Below are 20189 nucleotides of genomic sequence, written 5' to 3'. Positions count from 1 at the left end.
TTGGATCCCAGGGTCAGCCCATGTATAGTCTTTGGGTAGTGGCTTAGTCCCTGGGAACTCTGGTTGGTTGGCATTGTTTTTCATATGGGGTCTCCAGCCCCTTCAAGGTCTTTCAGTCCTTTCTAAGATTCCTTCAACCTGGGTCCTGTTCTCAGTTCAGTGGTTTAATGATGGCATTCGCCTATATATTTGCTGTATTCTGGCTATGTCTCTCAGAGGAGATCTACATCCAGTTCCTGTTGGCCTGCACTTCTTTGCTTCATCCATCTTATCTATTTTGTGGCTGTATATGTATGGGCCATATGTGAGGCAGGCTCTGAATGGATGTTCCTTATGCCTCTGTTCTAAACTTTGCCTCCTTTTTCCCTCCCAAGGGTATTCTTGTTCCTCTTTTAAAGAAGGAGTGAAGCATTCGCATTTTGGTCATCCTTCTTGAGTTTAATGTGTTCTGTGGATCTAAGGTAATTCAAGCATTTGGGATAATATCCACTTATCAATGAGTGCATACCATGTATGTTTTTCTGTGATTGGGTTACCTCACTCAGGATGATATTTCCCAGTTCCATCCATTTGCCTATGAATTTCATAAAGTCATTGTTTTTGATAGCTGAGTAATATTCCATTGTTTAGATGTACCACATTTCTTAATCACCTATCGTGCCTGTATATAGCTACTTCATCCCTAACCAATATACTACCATTTCACGTCTATACCCCTCTCTGAAGACTCTCATACTTCTAGGTCCTTAAAAATTTCTCTCCACCAGCTCATGTCTAGGGCCTTCTCTGGTCCCTCAATCTAAACGGCTTCTCTGTATCATCTCTTCACATCTGCTAGCCCTCTACATACTTTTCTCTCCAACCTCATCTCTTTAGCTCTGTCCATCCTGTCTTAGCCTCAACTCATGGCACTCTTGGCTCCTAAAGCTTTCAGGCTCACAGGGACCCTCCACATAGCTAGAAGTCACTCATTTACAACCCTTCCAGGCTCCTGGGCTCTGCTCTCTGCTTCAGAATCTTCATGCTCCCGCCCCCAGCTTAGGAACACCACTCTCCTTTCTAGTGTTCTGTCTGAAACCACAGGTTGCCTGCATGTGACACTTGTTGTGAGTTCGGAAAAAAAATTCCCCTGATTACAGTTTAAGTTTTCTTTTATTTTAATTCTCTCATATATTACATCCCAACCACAGGGATTCCCTCCCTACAACCTCTTACCCCGCCCCCACCCTTACAGATCCACCTGTCCTCAGCCTCACCTTTCAAAAGAACAAACCTCTGAGAAACAGCACCCAAAGAAAGCATAGCAAGCTACTGTAAAATAGGCAGGAATTGTCATATCAAGGCTAGAAATACCAAACCAGTTTGAAGGAAAGTATCATACAAGTAAGCAGTATATATGCTAAAACATCCTATACAATGAACTTGTGGATGTATCAACTTCCCTGATCTCAAGCTGTATTACAAAGCTGTAGTTATAGAAACTGAATAGTATTAGCATAATACAGACCGGTTCATCAATGGAATCAAATGGAAGATCATGAAATAAACCCACTATGGACACCTCATTTTTGATAAGGAAGCTGGAAATATATAATGGGATAAAGAAAGCATCTTCAACAACTGCTGATAGTCTAACTGGATGACTGCATATAGAAGAATGCAAAAATACCCATTCTTATCCCCACATATAAAATTCAAGTGTGCTGATTATTCCTGATTGTCAAACTCTCTATATCTGTTATGAACTACAATCTCGAAATGAAAGGCACACACCTGTGATCTACATCTTGTGGCAGGAAGACTTAGGCTTCCAACTCAAATCTTTATGTGGAGACCTTGAAGCATAGTGGCCATGAAAAGCTTAGGTCCAGGCAAGGTAGTGTACTCATTTATTCACAAAAGACAGAGACAAGGAGACCTCTGAGTTCAAGGTCAGACTGTAAGAAAGCAACTTCCAGATCCAGGTGTGGTGACATACATCTTTAATCTGAACCACACCTTTGGCTGGAAGTCTACATAAGGACATTGAAAGAAAGAAGACTTATTCTTCTTTACCTTCTTGCACATAATGACCAGCACATCTGTTGAAACTTATTTAGGATTCCAACATATAAAGAAAATCAGGTGAAACAACTAGCCTTATAAACTGAGAAACTAATAGACTTTTGGACTTCCCATTCACAGTGTCCATTGTTTGGGTAGTTGGAATATAAATTTTAAGTCATTATAATAAATTCCCTTAATATATAGAGATATTACATAAGTTCAGTGACTCTAGAGAACCCTGAATAATACCTCAGGTCAATGTGGATCAAAGACCTCAACATAAAACCTGATACACTGAATTTGTTAGAAGAAAAAGTAAAGAACCTCCTTAATGCATTGGCACAGGGCCTTCATCCTGAACAGAACACTAATAACAAAGGTGCTAAGATTAACAATTAGTAAATAGTACTTCATGAATCTGAAAAGCTTCTATAAAGCAAAGAATAAAAAACAAAAACAAAAACAAAAAACCCTGATATTTTTGCTTTTCTTTTATAAATATTATATTTTATTGGATATTTTTATTTACATTTAAATATTATCCCCTTTCCCTGTTTCCCTTCCATAAACCCTCTATCCCATCCCCCTGTTCATCTATTAGGGTGTTACCCCTCATCTACCCACTCCTTCCCGCCTCCCCACTCTGATATTCCACCTTACTATGGGGTCCAACAATGGCAGAACCAAGGGCTTCTCCTCCCATTGGTGCCCAACAAGGCCATCCTCTGCTACATATGCAGCTGGAGCTCTGGATCCCTCCATGTGTACTCTGTGGATTGTGGTTTAGACCCTGGGAGCTATGGTTGTTGGTATTTTTGTTCTTATGGGGTTACAAACCCCTTCAACCCTTCATTCCTTTCTCTAACTTCTCTAATGGGGACCCTATTCTCAGTTCAAATGTTGGCTGTGAGATTTCGCCTCTGTATTTGTCATGTTCTAGCAGAGCCTCTCAGGAGACAGCTATATCAGTCTCCTGTCAGCATTCACTTCTTGGCATCAATGATTTTGTCTGGGTTTGGTAGCTGTATGTATATAGGCTAGATCCCCAGGTGAGGAAGGCTCTGAAAGGCCATTACTTCAGTTTCTGTTCCAAACTTTGTCTCCATATCTCCTCCTATTAATATTATTGTTCCCTCTTCTAAGAAGGACTGAAGCATCCAGACTTTGGTCATCCTTCTTCTAATGAAAGATTTTTAGAAAAAAGAAGACATAACAACAGAATCTGAGGAAATTAAAGAAAAACATCAGTTCCTACTACAAAAGCTGGTAATCAAGAAGACTGGAAAATCTGGATGAAATAGACAATTTTCTAGTCAGATATCAGGTACCAAAGTTAAATCACGGTCAGATAAAGCATATAATTAGTCCCTTAACCCCTAAAGAGATAGAAGCAGTCATTAAAAGTCTCCCATCCAATAAAAGCGCAGGATAAGATGTGTTTAGTGCAAAATTTTACCATACCATCAAAGAAGACATAATAACAACACTTCCAAACTATTTCACAGAATATAAAAAGGAACACTACCTAATTCCTTCTATGAAGCCACAATTATGCTTATTCCTAAACCACATAGAGAACCAACAAGGAGAGGACTTGAGACCAATTTCCTTTATGACTATTGACACAAAAATACTCAATAAAGTCTCCTAAACTGAATCCAAGAGCACATCAAAACGATCATCCATCATGATCTAGCAGGCTTCATCACAAGGATGCAGGGATGATTTAATATAAGAAAATCCATCAACATAATCCACTATATAAACAAACTAAAAAATAACCATATGATCATTAGATGCTGAGAAAACATTTGACAAAATTTAATATGTCTTCATGTTAAAAATTTTGGAAAGATTAGGAATTCAAGGTCCATAAGTAAACACAGTAAAAGCAATATACAGCTAACCAGTAGTCAACCTCAAACTAAAATGAGAGAAACTTGAAGCAATCCCACTAAAATGAGGTGTATATAAGGCTGTCCACTCTGTCCCTACATATTCAATATAGTACTCAAAATCCTAGTTAGAATATCAGACAACAAAAGGAGGTCAAATGGATCCAAATTGGAAAGGAAGAAGTCAAAATATCAATATTTGCAGATGATATGATAGTATACTTAAGTGACCCCAAAAGTTCCAACAGAGAACTCCTAAGCCTCATAAACAACTTCAGCAAAGTGGCTGGATATAAAATTAACTCAAACCAATCAGTACCTTCTTCTACTCAAAGGGCAAACAGGCTGAGAAAAAAATTAGAGAAATAATACCCTTTACAATAGTCACAAACAACATTAATTACCTCAGTGTGACTCTCACTAAAAGAAGTGAAAGATCTGTATGACAAGAACTTCAAGTCTATGAGGAAAGAAATTCAAGAAGATTTCAGAATATGGAAAGACCTTTCATGCTCGTGGACTGACTTGATTAATATTGTAAAAATGGTCATCTTGCCAAAAGCAATCTACAGATTCAATGCAATACCCATCAAAATTCCAACTCAGTTCTTCATAATGTTAGAAAGAGCAATTTTCACATTCATTTGGAAAAACAAATAACCCAGGATAGTGAAAACTATCCTCAACAATAAAAGAACTTTTGAGGGAATCAACATCCCTGACCTCAAGCTGTATTATAGAGCAATAGTGATAAAAACAGTATGGGATTGGTACAGAGACAGGTATGTAGATCAATGCAATAGAATGGAAGGCCCAGAAGTGAATCTGCACACCTATGTTCACTTGACCTTTGACAAAGGAGCTAAAACCATCCAGTGGAAAAAAAGGAAGCATTTTCAACAAATGGTGCTGGTTCAACTGGAGGTCAGCATGTAGAAGAATGCAGATTGGTCCATTCTGATCACTCTGTACAAAGCTCAAGTCTCAGTGGATCAAGGACCTCCACATAAAACCTGATACACTCAAACTAACTGAAGAAAAAGTGGGGCAGAGCATCAAATACATAGGCACTGGGGAAAATTTCCTGAATAGAACAACAATGGCTTATGCTCTACGAGCAAGAATTGACAAATGGGACCTTGTAGAATTACAAGCTTCTGTAAGGCAAAGGACACTGTCATTAGGACAAAATGGCAACCAACATGTTAGGGAAAGGTCTTTACCAATCTTCCATCTTATAGAGTTTTTTTTAATTTTCTTAAAACAACATTTTACAAATGAATGTTCCATCTATTTGTACAACTGTATTCCAGAAGAGCACATCAGAATCCAATATAGATTGTTATGACCCCATGTGGTTGCTGGGAATTGAACTCATGACCCCTAAAAAAGCAGCCAGTTCTGTTCACCACTGTGACATCTCTCCAGCCATCTGTTTGACTGTTTCAAGAGAGTTAATCTAGACCATCATGTGACTTCATTCTCTCACAAGTATGCATAAGGAATTCAATTTTTCCCCATTCATTTTGACACTTGGAATTTTACCATTTCTAGAATGTATGGAAGAATTTGTTTAATCATACTTACAAAATCCCATTTGAAAACATTGTTTTTAATATAGTTAAGTTCTTTCTTTTTCTCAGAATATGCCTACAGGCATGAATTCACAGAAGCTGTCGGTCTTCCAAGTATTCCTGTCCATCCAATTGGATATGATGATGCACAGAAACTATTAGAGTAAGTTTTTGCTAGAAAAATACCTCTTTTTGTATTTCTCATTCTTGATAATTTTCAAATGTTTGAAAATGTTCAGTTTTTAGTACTATACTCTAAGTGATTGATGCAATATACAAATATGTTCATAAATTTAAAAATACTGTTTCTAATTTTGGAATTTATTTTGTATTTGGATAATCAACATCTGACAGTTACGAAAATGATCATGGATTAATTATTGGAACTATGATGTCAAATGTCCCATCTTCATATATGTGACACAGTAAAGCTTCCACCATGTTTTCAGTCAGGCAATGGCTGATTGTGTTAAGGATAATAGTATAGATGTGTTCTGGGAGTATAGTACTGTGGAGGCAAGTCTGTTCTTTACTACCTTGCTCAGAGTACCCACGATACAACTCACAGTCCATATGAAGCTCAAGAAGAAGGAAAACCAAAGTGTGAATGCTTTAGTCCTAATTAGAAGGGGCAATGAAATAATCATGGGAGGTAGATGGGAGGGACCTGAGAGGGAGGTGGGAAGGGGACCAGAATCAGTTGTGGGAGGAGATGGGGAAGAAGTTCAGATGGTCAGGAAATCGAAGGAAGGTTTGTACTAGTGAGGGATGGGCTACTGGGGGAAGACAGTAGAAAGTCCCAGATTCCAGGAAAGCAGGAAGCTCCCAGGAAACAATAGATATGACATTAGCTTAAATACCCAGCAAAGAGGGAGCAGAACCTGTAGAGACCATATCCAGAAGTTGCACACTGCCCTTGGTTAAGGGATGGGGCCACCCACCCACCTCAAAAGTATTATTCCAGAATTGTTCCTGTCTAAAGGATATGCAGGTGCAAAGAGTGGAACAGAGACTGAAGGAAAGGCCAACCAGAGACAGACTCACCTAGGAATCCATCCCATCTGCAGACACCAAATCCAGACACTATTGCTGATGCCAAGAAGGGCTTGCTTCAGGAATCTTGTATAGCTCTACCCTGAGAGACTATGCCAAAGTCTGACCAATACAGATGTGGGTGCTCATGGCCAACCATCAGACTGAGCCTGGGAACCCCAGTGGAAGAGCTAGAGAAAGAACTGAAGGAACTGAAGGGGTTTGAATCCTCATAGAAAGAAAAACAATAGCAACCAACCAGACGCCACCCCACTGTTCAGTGCTCCCAGGGACTAAAGTACCAACGAAAGAGGAACCCATGGCTCCAGCTATGTATGCATCATAGGATTGCCTTTCCTAGCATCAATGAGAGGGCAGGCCCCTGGTACTGTGGAGCTTGAATGCCCCAGCTTAGGAGAATGCTAGTGCAGTGAGGCAGGAGTGGGTGGGACTGACCCTATGGGGGAGCACCTTCATAGAAGCTGGGGAGAAGAGGGACAGAATAGGGGATTTGTGTAGGAGAAACGTGGAAGGGGATAACATTTGAAATGTAAATAAATAAAATAACCAGTAATTAAAAAAAAAGAAATCCAAAATGAGCTCGACAGGCTCCATAATTCTCTTATGTTCTTATAGCAGAATGTAAACAAAATTTAGTAAAGGGTTAAGAAAGAAATCATTATTGTTCAACTATAATTTACATATTTTTCTGTAAGTAAATGTACTTACATCAACCTGGTCAGTGAGGTTATGCTTTATTTTCCTTTCAAAGTAAAGAAAGTTCATTCTTTGCTAGAAGTTACAGAGATGTGGTGAACATAAAATCCCATTAGAAATCTTACAATACCAGCTCCTCAGGTCTCTAGTGGACACATTCCTGAAGGCTGGAGCTATATGGTAGCTCTTCACCAAAGTCCTTTGGTCTGTCTAGGGTTTTATTTTATTATTTTATTTTATTTTTGGTTGTTGTTGTAGCTTTTTCTTTTGTGAAATAATGAACTGAAATTTAGGGATCTCTGCTTGGAATAAAATTTTCTGTTCTTTAGTTCTTTGTTTCTTCCTAATAGTTACATATGAAAATACTTAAATAAAGATGAATATATATATATATATATATATATATATATATATATATATAGAGAGAGAGAGAGAGAGAGACTCCAGACAGACTCCTGATTCTTCCTTTAGTACATGTGCTAGAGAGTCAGAGTTTTAAAATATGGTTTTCCATTATACAGTAGTAACAATGTTTAGATTCTTATAAATAATTTAAATATCAGCTGCACCTCTTTCCACCATAACTTTGGTCATTGCTCTCTGTTCATTCCTATCCTTGTATTACTCATCTGCAAAATTGAATTGATTGTGGACACTACCTTTCAGGAAAGGACAATTGTTTTTTGTTTGTTCATAGAAGCTTCTATGAGAAGATGATCTAGACCAAAAGAAGACCTGGCATTTTAACATGTTGTTTCAAAGTTTATGTAGGTAATAATTAATTTTCATGTCCAACAGACATATGGGTGGCTCCGCACCCCCTGACAGCAGCTGGAAGGGAGGACTAAAAGTGCCTTACAACGTGGGACCTGGCTTTGCTGGAAACTTTTCAAAACAGTTGAGATATTTTATAATCCTTTTATTCAGAATACTTTTAAAGAAGACAATTATCAAAAATAAAAAAAATGTAAGGCCTAGTTAACACCATCAAGCAATAAAACCAGAAGTTGAATAAGACAATGATTTTAGGACCATTAAAATTAGTCAGTGTTAGCTGAGACTTCTGGGACCCCTGAGATTTTTCTGACACTGAACTGCCAACCCAGCAGCGTACACTAGTTGGTCCTAGGCCCCTGGCACATATACAGCAGATAACTGCCTGGTCTGGCCTCAGTGAGAGAAGATTCACCGAACCGTATAAAGACTTGGGGGCCCTGGTCATGGGGAGGTCTGGTGGGCTGGAGTTGGGGAGAGCATCCTCTTGGAGACAGGGGAGGAAGAACAGCATGAATTATCAGAGTGTGTACTAGGAGGGGAATAATGAATGAACTGTAAAAAAAAGATAAAAAAGTCAGTGTTACTTTTCATTTGGAAACAAATATAAATCTTTTTAAATAATGATGGCAGATTTAAGAAATGTGTTGAATCAGTTAACTAGTATTCTCAATGACTGAAATTTTATATTTGATTTAGAAAGGTCAAGCTGCATATTCACTCCTACAATAAAGTGACAAGAATCTACAATGTTATTGGTACCCTCAAAGGAGCTGTGGAACCAGGTAAATGGAGTATGTGTTTTGCAAATATTGGTGGATCAAATGTCATGTACCACTACTGCCTGAGTGAAGCTCATCAGAGCACAAACTAAGACATTCCAGTTACAGTGTACCATTCGTAGCATGTGTTATAAAAGCAGTAACAGGAAAATATGGGGACAAGGGAGAGTGATAAGCTGCTTTGTTTCTTTGTTTATTGCTGAAAACCATTTTATACACTAGGTTCTAATCACATTTGCCCATCTCTCATTTCTAATCAGATCCTCCCTATCCATACATCTCCATGCTTTACTTTTTTTCTTTACAAAACAATTAGGCATACAAACAAACAAACAAAATAGAATAAAATAAAAACATGATAAAACAAAAGTTAAAAGAAGAGAGAGAGAAAAGAAACATGAGCAGTACATGTACATGTGAAAATACACACACACACACACACACACACACACACACCATAAAAACAAAAAAATCAGACAACATCATTCATAAACAAAGGATCAGAAAGGTTGAAAATTGCCCAAATAAAGCAATATGAGAAACACAATCTCCAAAAGTATTGCTAATTTCGTTTTCTGTAGGCTATTTACTGCTAGGCATGTGCCTCCCTTAAGTGTAGTTTGGGTACATTGTGAGACTCAGTTGGGGAACTGGGCATATTTTATTATGTGATTTGATTCTGTAGGATTTGGGACTTGATGCCTCATGATTTATTTGATTGTTATTAGTTTTAACATAAATAGTAAAAATTAATCGCATATATTTCTTACAAATATGCTACTTATTTCTTTTTCTGAGAGAAGTTCTCATGTAATTTGACTCGATTTTATATTATTTCTTTCCAATTGTGGAAATTGCTGTTATGTGACTTACTGTAAGAAGAATAAACAATCTCTTACTAAAGAAGCAAGAGTTTTATAAAATTAATGATTATATAAACTATATATATATTATAGTTATATGTGTCTTATATTTACAAAAAAGTTTAGTTTACACATGTAAATAAGTTAGTTTATACATATATATAAACATATGTAATTTAGTAACATGAGTATATACATGTATATGGGCATGCATAAGTGACTTATTGAATATTATTAGGTGATTATTTTGTACAGGGTATGTGACAAACCATGGAATTGTGGAGTATTGAAGCACTCATTAACCAAGGTCAAGGTGATCATGATTTCAAAGAAGAATTTGCCATTTAAGGTTGAAAAATACCTAAACTAACGTGAAAAGATTGTCCCTCAAACTATAAACCCAAGCAGTATTTTCTTCCTATAGTACACAGAAATGGTCACAGACAGTTACTGAATGTCATATGGAAGAGGTCTAAGAAGAGAAGCGCTGGGGGTGGGGATTTAGCTCAGTGGTAGAGCGCTTGCCTAGCAAGCGCAAGGCCCTCGGTTCGGTCCCCAGCTCTGGAAAAAAAAAAGAAAAAAAGAAAAAAAAAAAGAAAAAAAAGAAAGAAGCGCTGTATTTTCTGTGAAAACAATGAACACAAAGTGGCAACAGTTTAGAGAACTGTGAGGAGCGAGGCAGATAGTTTCCTGTGCTTCTTTTTTTGTTTTGCTTTTAATTGGTCATTTTCTTTATTTATATTTCAAATGTTATTTCCTTTCCCAGTCTCCATTCCATGAACACTGTGTCCCCTCAACCCTGAATCTATGAGGGTGCTCTCCCACCAGCCCACCCACTACTTCTTTAGTTCCCTAGCATTCTCCTACTATGGGCCATTGAGGAGAAGGCAATCCTCAGCTGGAGTCATGGATTCTCCCATATATATTCTTTAGTTGGTGGTTTAGTCCCCGGGAGCTTTGGAGGGTCTGGTTGATTGACATTATTGTTCTTCCTATGGTGTTGCAATCCCTTTCAGCTCCTTCAGTTCCTAACTTCTGATGTTTGGCTGCATCCATCCCCATCTGAATTGGTCAGTCTCCACAAGAGCCTCTTAGGGAACAGCTATACCAGGATCCTGTCAGTAAGCTCTTCTTGGCTTCAGCTATAGTGTCTGGAATTGGTGTCTACAGATGGGATAGATCCTTGGTGGAGCAGTCTCTGGATGGCCTTCCTTCAGTCTCCGCTCCACTCTTTGTCTTTGCATTTCCTTTAGCAAGGAGAAATTCTGAGTTAATATATTTGAGGTGGGTGGGTGGCCCCACCCCTCTAGCAGAGGCTGTGACTGTCCATTATTATGTTCTATATCCCCTTTGTTGGGTGTTTTGGCTAATGCCCTCCATATTGGGTCTTAGGAACATCTTAAGACCCTGACATCTGGGACTTTCTAGTGGCTCCCCCAAATTCCCCCTCCTCCATTGCTACACAACTTCAAATTCGCGATCCTCTGTACTTCTCTTACCTTTCTGCCCACACCTGATCCTACCAGCCTTTTTACATCCTCCTCTTCTCTCACTCCCAGATCCTCCTCTCCATCTACTCCCTGAAATTAATTTCTTCTCCCTTTTGTTGAGTAGGACTGTAGCATCAACATTTTGTTGTGCTCTTCTTTCTTCTTGGTTTCATAAGCTCTGTGAGTGGTATTGTGGATATACTTTTGGGCTAATATCCACTTATCAGTGGGTACATAGCATCTGTGTTATTATGTGATTGGGTTACCTCACTCAGGATGATATTTTCTAGTTCCATCCATTTGCCTAAGAATTTCATAAAATCATGGTTTTAAATAGAGGAGTAGTACACCATTGTGTAAATGTATCACATTTTCTGTATTCATTCCTCTGTTGAAGGACATCTGGTTTCTTTCCAGCTTCTGGCTACTATAAATAAGGATGTTATGAACATAGTGGAGCATGTGACTTGGTGGGGTTCCCGTGTCCCTGGAAGTTGTGAAATATGTTGAGTCATTTGCATATTCCTCTGCCTGAGATCTGCAATCTGTTGATTTGTAGACAGATATGTTATTCTTGGAGGGCACAGAGATGCTTGGGTGTTTGGTGGCATTGACCCTCAGAGTGGAGCAGCTGTTGTTCATGAAATTGTCAGGACCTTTGGAACTCTGAAGAAGAAAGGTAAGAGAAACTGAGCAAACTCCCAATTTCTGGGAACTTCACCTTAATCCTTGGCAAAGTGAGTTTGAAAAAACTATTTCAGTGTCTGTGAAGTAGCTCAGTGTTAGAGCATGTGCCTTGTGTGCCAGAAGCACTTTCCTAGATCCAGAGTACACAAAAGAAAAGCCAAATAAATAAATGAAAACTCAACATTGTCAATGAAAAAGTATCAATAACAGTGCAAGCATTAATGTCAGTTAATTATATTTTTATTATTTTCATTATATTATAAAGTTAATAGAATATTTGTATGTAAACTGACAATTTGAAATAAGCAATTATGAATTCCACGGAGGGTTTGAACTTAGTCTGTCAGTCTTGGCAGCAAGTACCTTTATTAGCAGAGATATCTTGTAGCCCTCAGCTATAAATCAACAATAACAATGTATGTTTCCTTCGCATATTGAGAAATTTTTTACACATTTTGATCTATTTTAATGCCATAGCAACCCCCAAGACATTTTCTGAGTTCTGTTCTGATTTAATAGATAATTGCCAAGTGATGTGTGACAGAGTTCAAAATTGGGGTTAACACATTGCAAACTTATGTAATCTCTTTTCAAAATAAGTCAGAAGTGCACTGCTTACATTTTAACAAACAAAATTTGCCAGATGACCATGTTCATTGTTAATGAACTTGGTTGTATTTAATCTTATTACAAAAGGTTTCATGATTTCACAAGAAAATATTTACATTGAATGCAAATCAGCAGTCATAATTTAGCAGTGTACTCAAAAAAATGAAGTGATAAAGAATAGGAGAATAGGGAATTTAAATGATACATAAAACATTCGACAAAAAGAAACCATTAAGTTCAATAGTTATAAATTTTTTTTCCTTTTTTTGTTTTTTGTTTTTTTGTTTTGCTTTGTTTTGTTTTTTGCTCTTTTTTGGTTCTGTTTTGTTTTCTTTTTTTGTTTCTCTCTTCGGAGGGTGCAAAAGTTTATCTTATAACAGCCTTGAATGTCCTGGAATTCATTATGTAGACCAGGTTGATCTCAAGCTCAGAAGTTAGTCTCACTCTGCTGCCTGAGAGCTAGGAATACAGATGTGCTCACCACTGCCCTGCTTTCAGTTTCTGACCCACTAGCAGAGGGCATCGCATCCCATTACAGATGGTTGATTGAAAATATGGTTGCTGGGAATTGAATTTAGAACCTGAAGAAAAGCATCAGCACTCTTACCTGCTGAGTCATCTCTCCAGCCCCTCAAAAATATAACATATATTATATAATATTATATATATTATAATATAATATAATATTTTTGACCTTATAACATTTACTAAGTTAAGTGCTTCTGAAATCATATTCCATTTAATGCTCCTGATAAACAAGTGATATCTTTCCCTTATTCTGCTATAGTGGACTTTAGATGAAGACATGAAGGATTAGTCAGTTTGTATGGCGCAGCCTTTTTAGCTTCTAGGAAGTAAGAGAATCAGATTTTCTCCAACTCCAAGCCCTACTTAACAAAGTGTAAGGTTTTCACTATCAATGGATACTGATATCTAAAAGTTAGCCCTGGATAAATAATTTTACAAGACAGTGAAGGAAAGCATCACAAAAAGAAATGGTCATGCTATTTTAGAACAACATGGGATGTTTCTAAATGGTTTCCCACATTTCTGTCTGCCACTGCAGCACTGGCAGTACCAGTGGTTTCCCCCTCTGTGTCAGGAATATGATTTCCTGTTCATGGGGAATTGTAAAACATAAAATTTTGTATGACTTCATGAGACTTTCACTGTCTACATTATTCCTTTTAGAATTCAATTATACTATGTGATTCTAGCAAGTCTCATTTTTAAAAAAATACAAAATAAATTTGTGTAACTAAAGGTGAGGGCAACAATTCCTACTTTTTACAATAAAAATCCTCAGCATTTTGGGATTTTCCTTCTTGGAGACTTCTCCATGTCTTAGATGCTATATATTTTTCAAGAATGTATATGTCATTCACATGTATTTTAGGTTGGAGGCCTAGAAGAACTATTTTGTTTGCAAGCTGGGATGCTGAAGAATTTGGCCTTCTTGGTTCTACTGAGTGGGCAGAGGTTGGTTACCAATTTTCTTCTGTATAAATTTTCTGAAGTGACAAAAGAGCTGAGACTTTACTATGAAGCATGAAAAAATAGCAAGTGAATCCAATCAGATAACACTTTGACTTTTTCTAAAATGTCTTGCATGTGTGTTCAACCTCTTTCTATTACAACATAATATTCTGTATGCAAAATTCATGTTTAAGACACATGCATAAAATTACTGTATAAACTACCAAATAAAAATCATCTCATCATTTTTAATCATGTTTACAATGTTGTGTTAGACTACATTCTTACCTAAACTTGGATGCATGCATCCCATGGTCAAAGGTTAGACATGTCTATTTATCAAAAAGATTGTATTGTTGTTCAAAAACCTAAAAGAGGTCAATAATATGACTCAGCTAGTTAAGGCACTGGCTGCCAAACTGATGATTTGACTCTAATTATTGGGACCTAGATGGTAGGAGGAGAGAACTGAGAGCTGCATTCTTTCCTCTGACTATCGCTTCTGTGACATGACATGCATGCTCACAGAAACATACATACAAACACTAAATACATAAATACATAAATAAAAATATAATATTTTAAAAATCAACAAAATTATCACATTTGAAGAATTCACTTTTGTTCAAATTTTTAGAATCACATGTCTATTATTGAAATGTAATTTTGTGTTTGACATTGTAATATAGTAAACAAATCAAATACAAATATAAAACCAAGCCAAAACAAACAAACAAATATTGGCAATCTCTTTTTTAAATTAAATTTATTAATTTATTCTCTTTACATACTAATATCAGTCCCCCCTCCCCTCCCAGTAACCCCTCACCTCCCTTTATTACTTCTTTTCCTTCTCAAAGGAGGAGATGGAGTCTCCTAGTTATAATCCCTATACTGCCACCCCTGTATTACTCCTGCCACACCAGCATAGTAAGTCACTATAGCACTAAGCATATCCTATCCCACTGAGGTCAGAAAAGGTGGCCTACTTAGAGGAATGAGATCCAATTGCTTCCAGGCAATAAATTCAGAGAAAACCCCTTCACTCTTGTTAGGGGCCCCCCATGTAGAATAAGCTGCTCATCTGCTACATATATGCAGGAGCACTGGTTACAGCCCATGCTCACTCTTCAGTTCAGGATTCAGCTCTGGAAGCCAAAAGGGTGTAAGTTAGTTGTCTCTGTTGGTCTTCCTATGGAGTCCCTGTCCTTTTTCATCCCTCATTCCTTCCCACAATATTCCCAGAGTTCCATCTAATTTTTGACTGTGTGTCTCTGCATCTTTTTCCATTGGGTACACAATGGAGCTTCTCCATAATGAAAAACAGTTAATCTCGTCTCTTATCTTCAAACATAACAGAATATTTTTAATAGTGTCAAGGAATGGTTCTAATACAAGAGATGTGTCTCATTTTGGGGCAGTCATTCATTGGCCATCCCCTTAGTATCTGCTTTATCTTTGTCTTTTCACATTTCAGAGGCAGGACACTTTTTGAAATGAAGGCTTTGTGGATAAGTTGCTATCTTTATCCCTCTACTGGTGGTCCTGCCTGGCTACAGAAAATAGTTCAGATTCTATATCCCCCACTGCTCCCATAGACCCCCAGGGTTTCACCCATCCCAAGTCTCTGTCACAATCTAGAGTCACCCCACTGCCCGTTTCCCTTCTCCTTCTCCCACTCTCCCTGCATCTGATATCCCATCCCTGCCTGCCACATTTCCCATCCCCTCTTCATCCTATCCACCTCAGATTTCTCTTATGCCCCATCCTTCCTTCAGCCCTCCTTGTCATTTGGCTTGTTTGGGTCTATTGACTATAGCTTGGTTATCTGTACTTTATTGCTAATATTTTCTTATAAGTGAGTACATGCCATGCATGTACTTTTGTGGCTGGCTTACCTCACTATTGCTAATATATATGTTTATAAGTGAGAATATAACATGTATGACTTTTGGATAAAATAACACCTCACTCAGAGTGATACTTTCTAGTTCCATACATTTACCTGAAAAATTCATGATGTCCTTGTTTTGTTTTGTTTTTAATAACTATTTTCCTTTTCTCCATCTTTATTAAATTGGTTATATCTTATTTACATTTCAATTGTCATTACCTTTCCTGGTTTCCAAGCAAACATCCCCTTAACCCCTACCCCTCCCCTTCTCGATGGGTGTTCCCCTCTTCATTCTCCTCACCTTACCACCCTCCACCCAACAATCCTGTTCACTGGGGGTTCAGTCTTGGCAGGACCAAGGGCTTCCCCTTCCACTGGTGCTCTTACTAGGCTATTCACTAATACCTATGGAGTTGGAGCCCAGGGTTAGTCCATGTATAATCTTTCGGTAGTAGCTTAGTCCCTGGAAACTCTGGTTGGTTGGCATTGTTGTTCATATGGGATCTCAAGCTCCTTCAAGCTCTTTCAGTCCTTTCTCTGATTCCTTCAACAGGGGTCCCGTTCTCAGTTCAGTGGTTCACTGGAGCATTCGCCTATGTATTTGCCATATTCTGGCTGTGGGCTGTGTCTATCAGGAGAGATCTATATCCGGTTCCTGTCAGCCAGCACTTCTTTGCTTCATTCATCTTAGCTAGTTTCTTGGTTGTATATGTATGGGCCACAAGTGGGACAGGCTATGAATGGGCTTTCCGTCAGCCTCTGTTCTAAATTTGCCTCCCTATTCCCTCCCAAGGGTACTCTTTTTCCACTTTTAAAGGAGTGAAGCATTTGGATTTTGGTCATCCTTCTTTTTTTTTTTTCTTTTTTTTTTTATTTACTTGAGTATTTCTTATATACATTTCGAGTGTTATTCCCTTTCCCGGTATCCGGGCAAACATCCCCCTCCCCCCTCCCCTTCCATATGGGTGTTCCCCTCCCCATCTTCCCCCCATTGCCGCCCTCCCCCCAACAATCTAGTTCACTGGGGGTTCAGTCTCAGCATGACCCAGGGCTTCCCCTTCCACTGGTGCTCTTACTAGGATATTCATTGCTACCTATGGGGTCAGAGTCCAGGGTCAGTCCATGTATAGTCTTTAGGTAGTGGCTTAGTCCCTGGAAGCTCTGGTTGCTTGGCATTGTTGTACTTTTGGGGTCTCGAGCCCCTTCAAGCTCTTCCAGTTCTTTCTCTGATTCATTCAACGGGGGTCCTATTCTCAATTCAGTGGTTTGCTGCTGGCATTCGCCTCTGTGTTTGCTGTATTCTGGCTGTGTCTCTCGGGAGCGATCTACATCCGGCTCCTGTTGGTCTGCACTTCTTTGCTTCATCCATCTTGTCTAATTGGGTGGCTGTATATGTATGGGCCACATGTGGGGCAGGCTCTGAATGGGTGTTCCTTCTGTGTCTGTTTTAATCTTTGCCTCTCTATTCCCTGCCAAGGGTATTCTTGTTCCCCTTTTAAAGAAGGAGTGAAGCATTCACATTTTGATCATCTGTCTTGAGGTTCATTTGTTCTAGGCATCTAGGGTAATTCAAGCATTTGGGCTAATAGCCACTTATCAATGAGTGCATACCATGTGTGTTTTTCTGTGATTGGGTTACCTCACTCAGGATGATATATTCCAGTTCCGACCATTTGCCTACGAATTTCATAAAGTCATTGTTTTTGATAGCTGAGTAATGTTCCATTGTGTAGATGTACCACATTTTCTGTATCCATTCCTCTGTTGAAGGGCATCTGGGTTCTTTCCAGTTTCTGGCTATTATAAATAAGGCTGCGATGAACATAGTGGAGCACGTGTCTCTTTTGTATGTTGAGGCATCTTTTGGGTATATGCCCAAGAGAGGTATAGCTGGATCCTCAGGCATTTCAATGTCCAATTTTCTGAGGAACCTCCAGACTGATTTCCAGAATGGTTGTACCAGTCTGCAATCCCACCAACAATGGAGGAGTGTTCCTCTTTCTCCACATCCTCGCCAGCATCTGCTGTCACCTGAGTTTTTGATCTTAGCCATTCTCACTGGTGTGAGGTGAAATCTCAGGGTTGTTTTGATTTGCATTTCCCTTATGACTAAAGATGTTGAACATTTCTTTAGGTGTTTCTCAGCCATTCGGCATTCCTCAGTTGTGAATTCTTTGTTTAGCTCTGAACCCCATTTTTTAAAAGGGTTATTTGTCTCCCTGCGGTCTAACTTCTTGAGTTCTTTGTATATTTTGGATATAAGGCCTCTATCTGTTGTAGGATTGGTAAAGATCTTTTCCCAATCTGTTGGTTGCCGTTTTGTCCTAACCAAAGTGTCCTTTGCCTTACAGAAGTTTTGCAGTTTTATGAGATCCCATTTGTCGATTCTTGATCTTAGAGCATAAGCCATTGGTGTTTTGTTCAGGAAAAATTTTCCAGTGCCCATGTGTTCCAGATGCTTCCCTAGTTTTTCTTCTATTAGTTTGAGTGTATCTGGTTTGATGTGGAGGTCCTTGATCCACTTGGACTTAAGCTTTGTACAGGGTGATAAGCATGCATCGACCTGCATTCTTCTACATGTTGACCTCCAGTTGAACCAGCACCATTTGCTGAAAATGCTATCTTTTTCCCTTTGATGGTTTTGACTCCTTTGTCAAAAATCAAGTGCCCATAGGTGTGTGGGTTCATTTCTGGGTCTTCAATTCTGTTTTATTGGTCTATGTGTCTGTCTCTGTACCAATACCACGCAGTTTTTATCACTATTGCTCTGTAATACTGCTTGAGTTCAGGGATAGCGATTCCCCCTTAAGTACTTTTATTGTTGAGGATATTTTTAGCTATCCTGGGTTTTTTGTTATTCCAGATGAATTTGCAAATTGTTCTGTCTAACTCTTTGAAGAATTGGATTGGGGATTGCATTGAATCTGTAGATCGCTTTTGGTAAAATGGCCATTTTTACTATATTCATCCTGCCAATCCATGAGCATGGGAGATCTTTCCATCTTCTGAGGATTTCTTAAATTTCTTTCTTCAGAGGCTTGAAGTTCTTATTTTACAAATCTTTTACTTGCTTGGTTAAAGTCACACTGAGGTACTTTATATTATTTGGGTCTATTATGAAGGGTGTCCTTTCCCTAATTTCTTTCTCGGCTTGTTTCTCTTTTGTGTAGAGGGAGGCTACTGATTTATTTGAATTAATTTTATACCCAGCCACTTTGCTGAAGTTGTTCATCAGCTTTAGTAGTTCTCGGGTGGAACTTTTGGGATCACTTAAATATACTATCATATCATCTGCAAATAGTGATATTTTGACTTCTTCTTTTCTGATCTGTATCCCCTTGACCTCCTTTTGTTTTCTGATTGCTCTGGCTAGAACTTCAAGAACTATATTGAATAAGTAGGGAGAGAGTGGGCAGCCTTGTCTAGTCCCTGATTTTAGTGGGATTGCTTCAAGTTTCTCTCCTTTAGTTTAATGTTAGCAACTGGTTTGCTGTATATGGCTTTTACTATGTTTGGGCATGGGCCTTGAATTCCTATTCTTTCCAGGACTTTTATCATGAAGGGGTGTGAATTTTGTTAAATATTTTCTCAGCATCTAATGAAATGATCATGTGGTTTTGTTCTTTCAGTTTGTTTTATAATGGATCACGTTGATGGTTTTCCATATATTAAACCATCCCTGCATGCCTGGGATGAAGCCTACTTGATCATGGTGGATGATTGCTTTGATGTGCTCTTGGATTCGGTTTGCCAGAATTTTATTGAGTATTTTTGCGTCGATATTCATAAGGGAAATTGTTCTGAAGTTCTCTTTCTTTGTTGGGTCTTTGTGTGGTTTAAGTATAAGAGTAATTGTGGCTTCGTAGAAGGTATTTGGTAGTGCTCCATCTGTTTCAATTTTGTGGAATAGTTTGGATAATATTGGTACGAGGTCTTCTATCTTCTGATAGAATTCTGCACTAAACCCGTCTGGACCTGGGCTCTTTTTGGTTGGGAGAACTTTAATGACTGCTTCTATTTCCTTAGGAGTTATGGGGTTGTTTAACTGGTTTATCTGTTCCTGATTTAACTTCGGTGCCTGGTATCTGTCTAGGAAATTGTTCATCCTTCTTGAGATTCACGTGTTCTATGCATCTAGGGTAATTCAAGCATTTGGGCTGATACCTACTTATCAATGAGTAAATACCATGTGTGTTTTTCTGTGATTGGGTTGCCTCACTCAGGATGTTATTTTCCAGTTTCATCCATTTGTCTATGAATTTCATAAAGTCATTGTTTTTGATAGCAGAGTAGTATTCCATTGTGTAGATGTACCACATTTTCTGTATCCATTCCTCTGTTGAAGGGGAT

General features: G+C 38.4%; 1 protein-coding gene across 7 annotated transcripts in view; it reads left to right on the top strand.

Moving 5' to 3' along the window:
• Folh1 (folate hydrolase 1) overlaps positions 1-20189 on the top strand; it is an 86028-nt gene that overhangs the window by 24379 nt on the left and 41460 nt on the right. For 5 of the 7 annotated variants that reach the window (XM_063275902.1, XM_063275904.1, XM_039092938.2 and 2 more), the window contains 5 exons: positions 5585-5678; positions 8063-8161; positions 8738-8823; positions 11733-11852; positions 13866-13948. In XM_063275902.1, the coding sequence (XP_063131972.1) occupies positions 5585-5678; positions 8063-8161; positions 8738-8823; positions 11733-11852; positions 13866-13948 (482 nt within the window). The remainder of the gene's footprint in view (positions 1-5584; positions 5679-8062; positions 8162-8737; positions 8824-11732; positions 11853-13865; positions 13949-20189) is intronic. The other 2 variants (XM_063275909.1, XM_063275908.1) reach the window with 1 other exon arrangement.

Source organism: Rattus norvegicus, chromosome 1 (assembly GCF_036323735.1).
Source record: "Rattus norvegicus strain BN/NHsdMcwi chromosome 1, GRCr8, whole genome shotgun sequence".
Classification (NCBI taxonomy): Eukaryota; Metazoa; Chordata; class Mammalia; order Rodentia; family Muridae; genus Rattus; species Rattus norvegicus.
The sequence above is the reverse complement of the archived record's forward strand: the minus strand, read 5'-3'. Positions and strand labels throughout refer to the sequence as shown.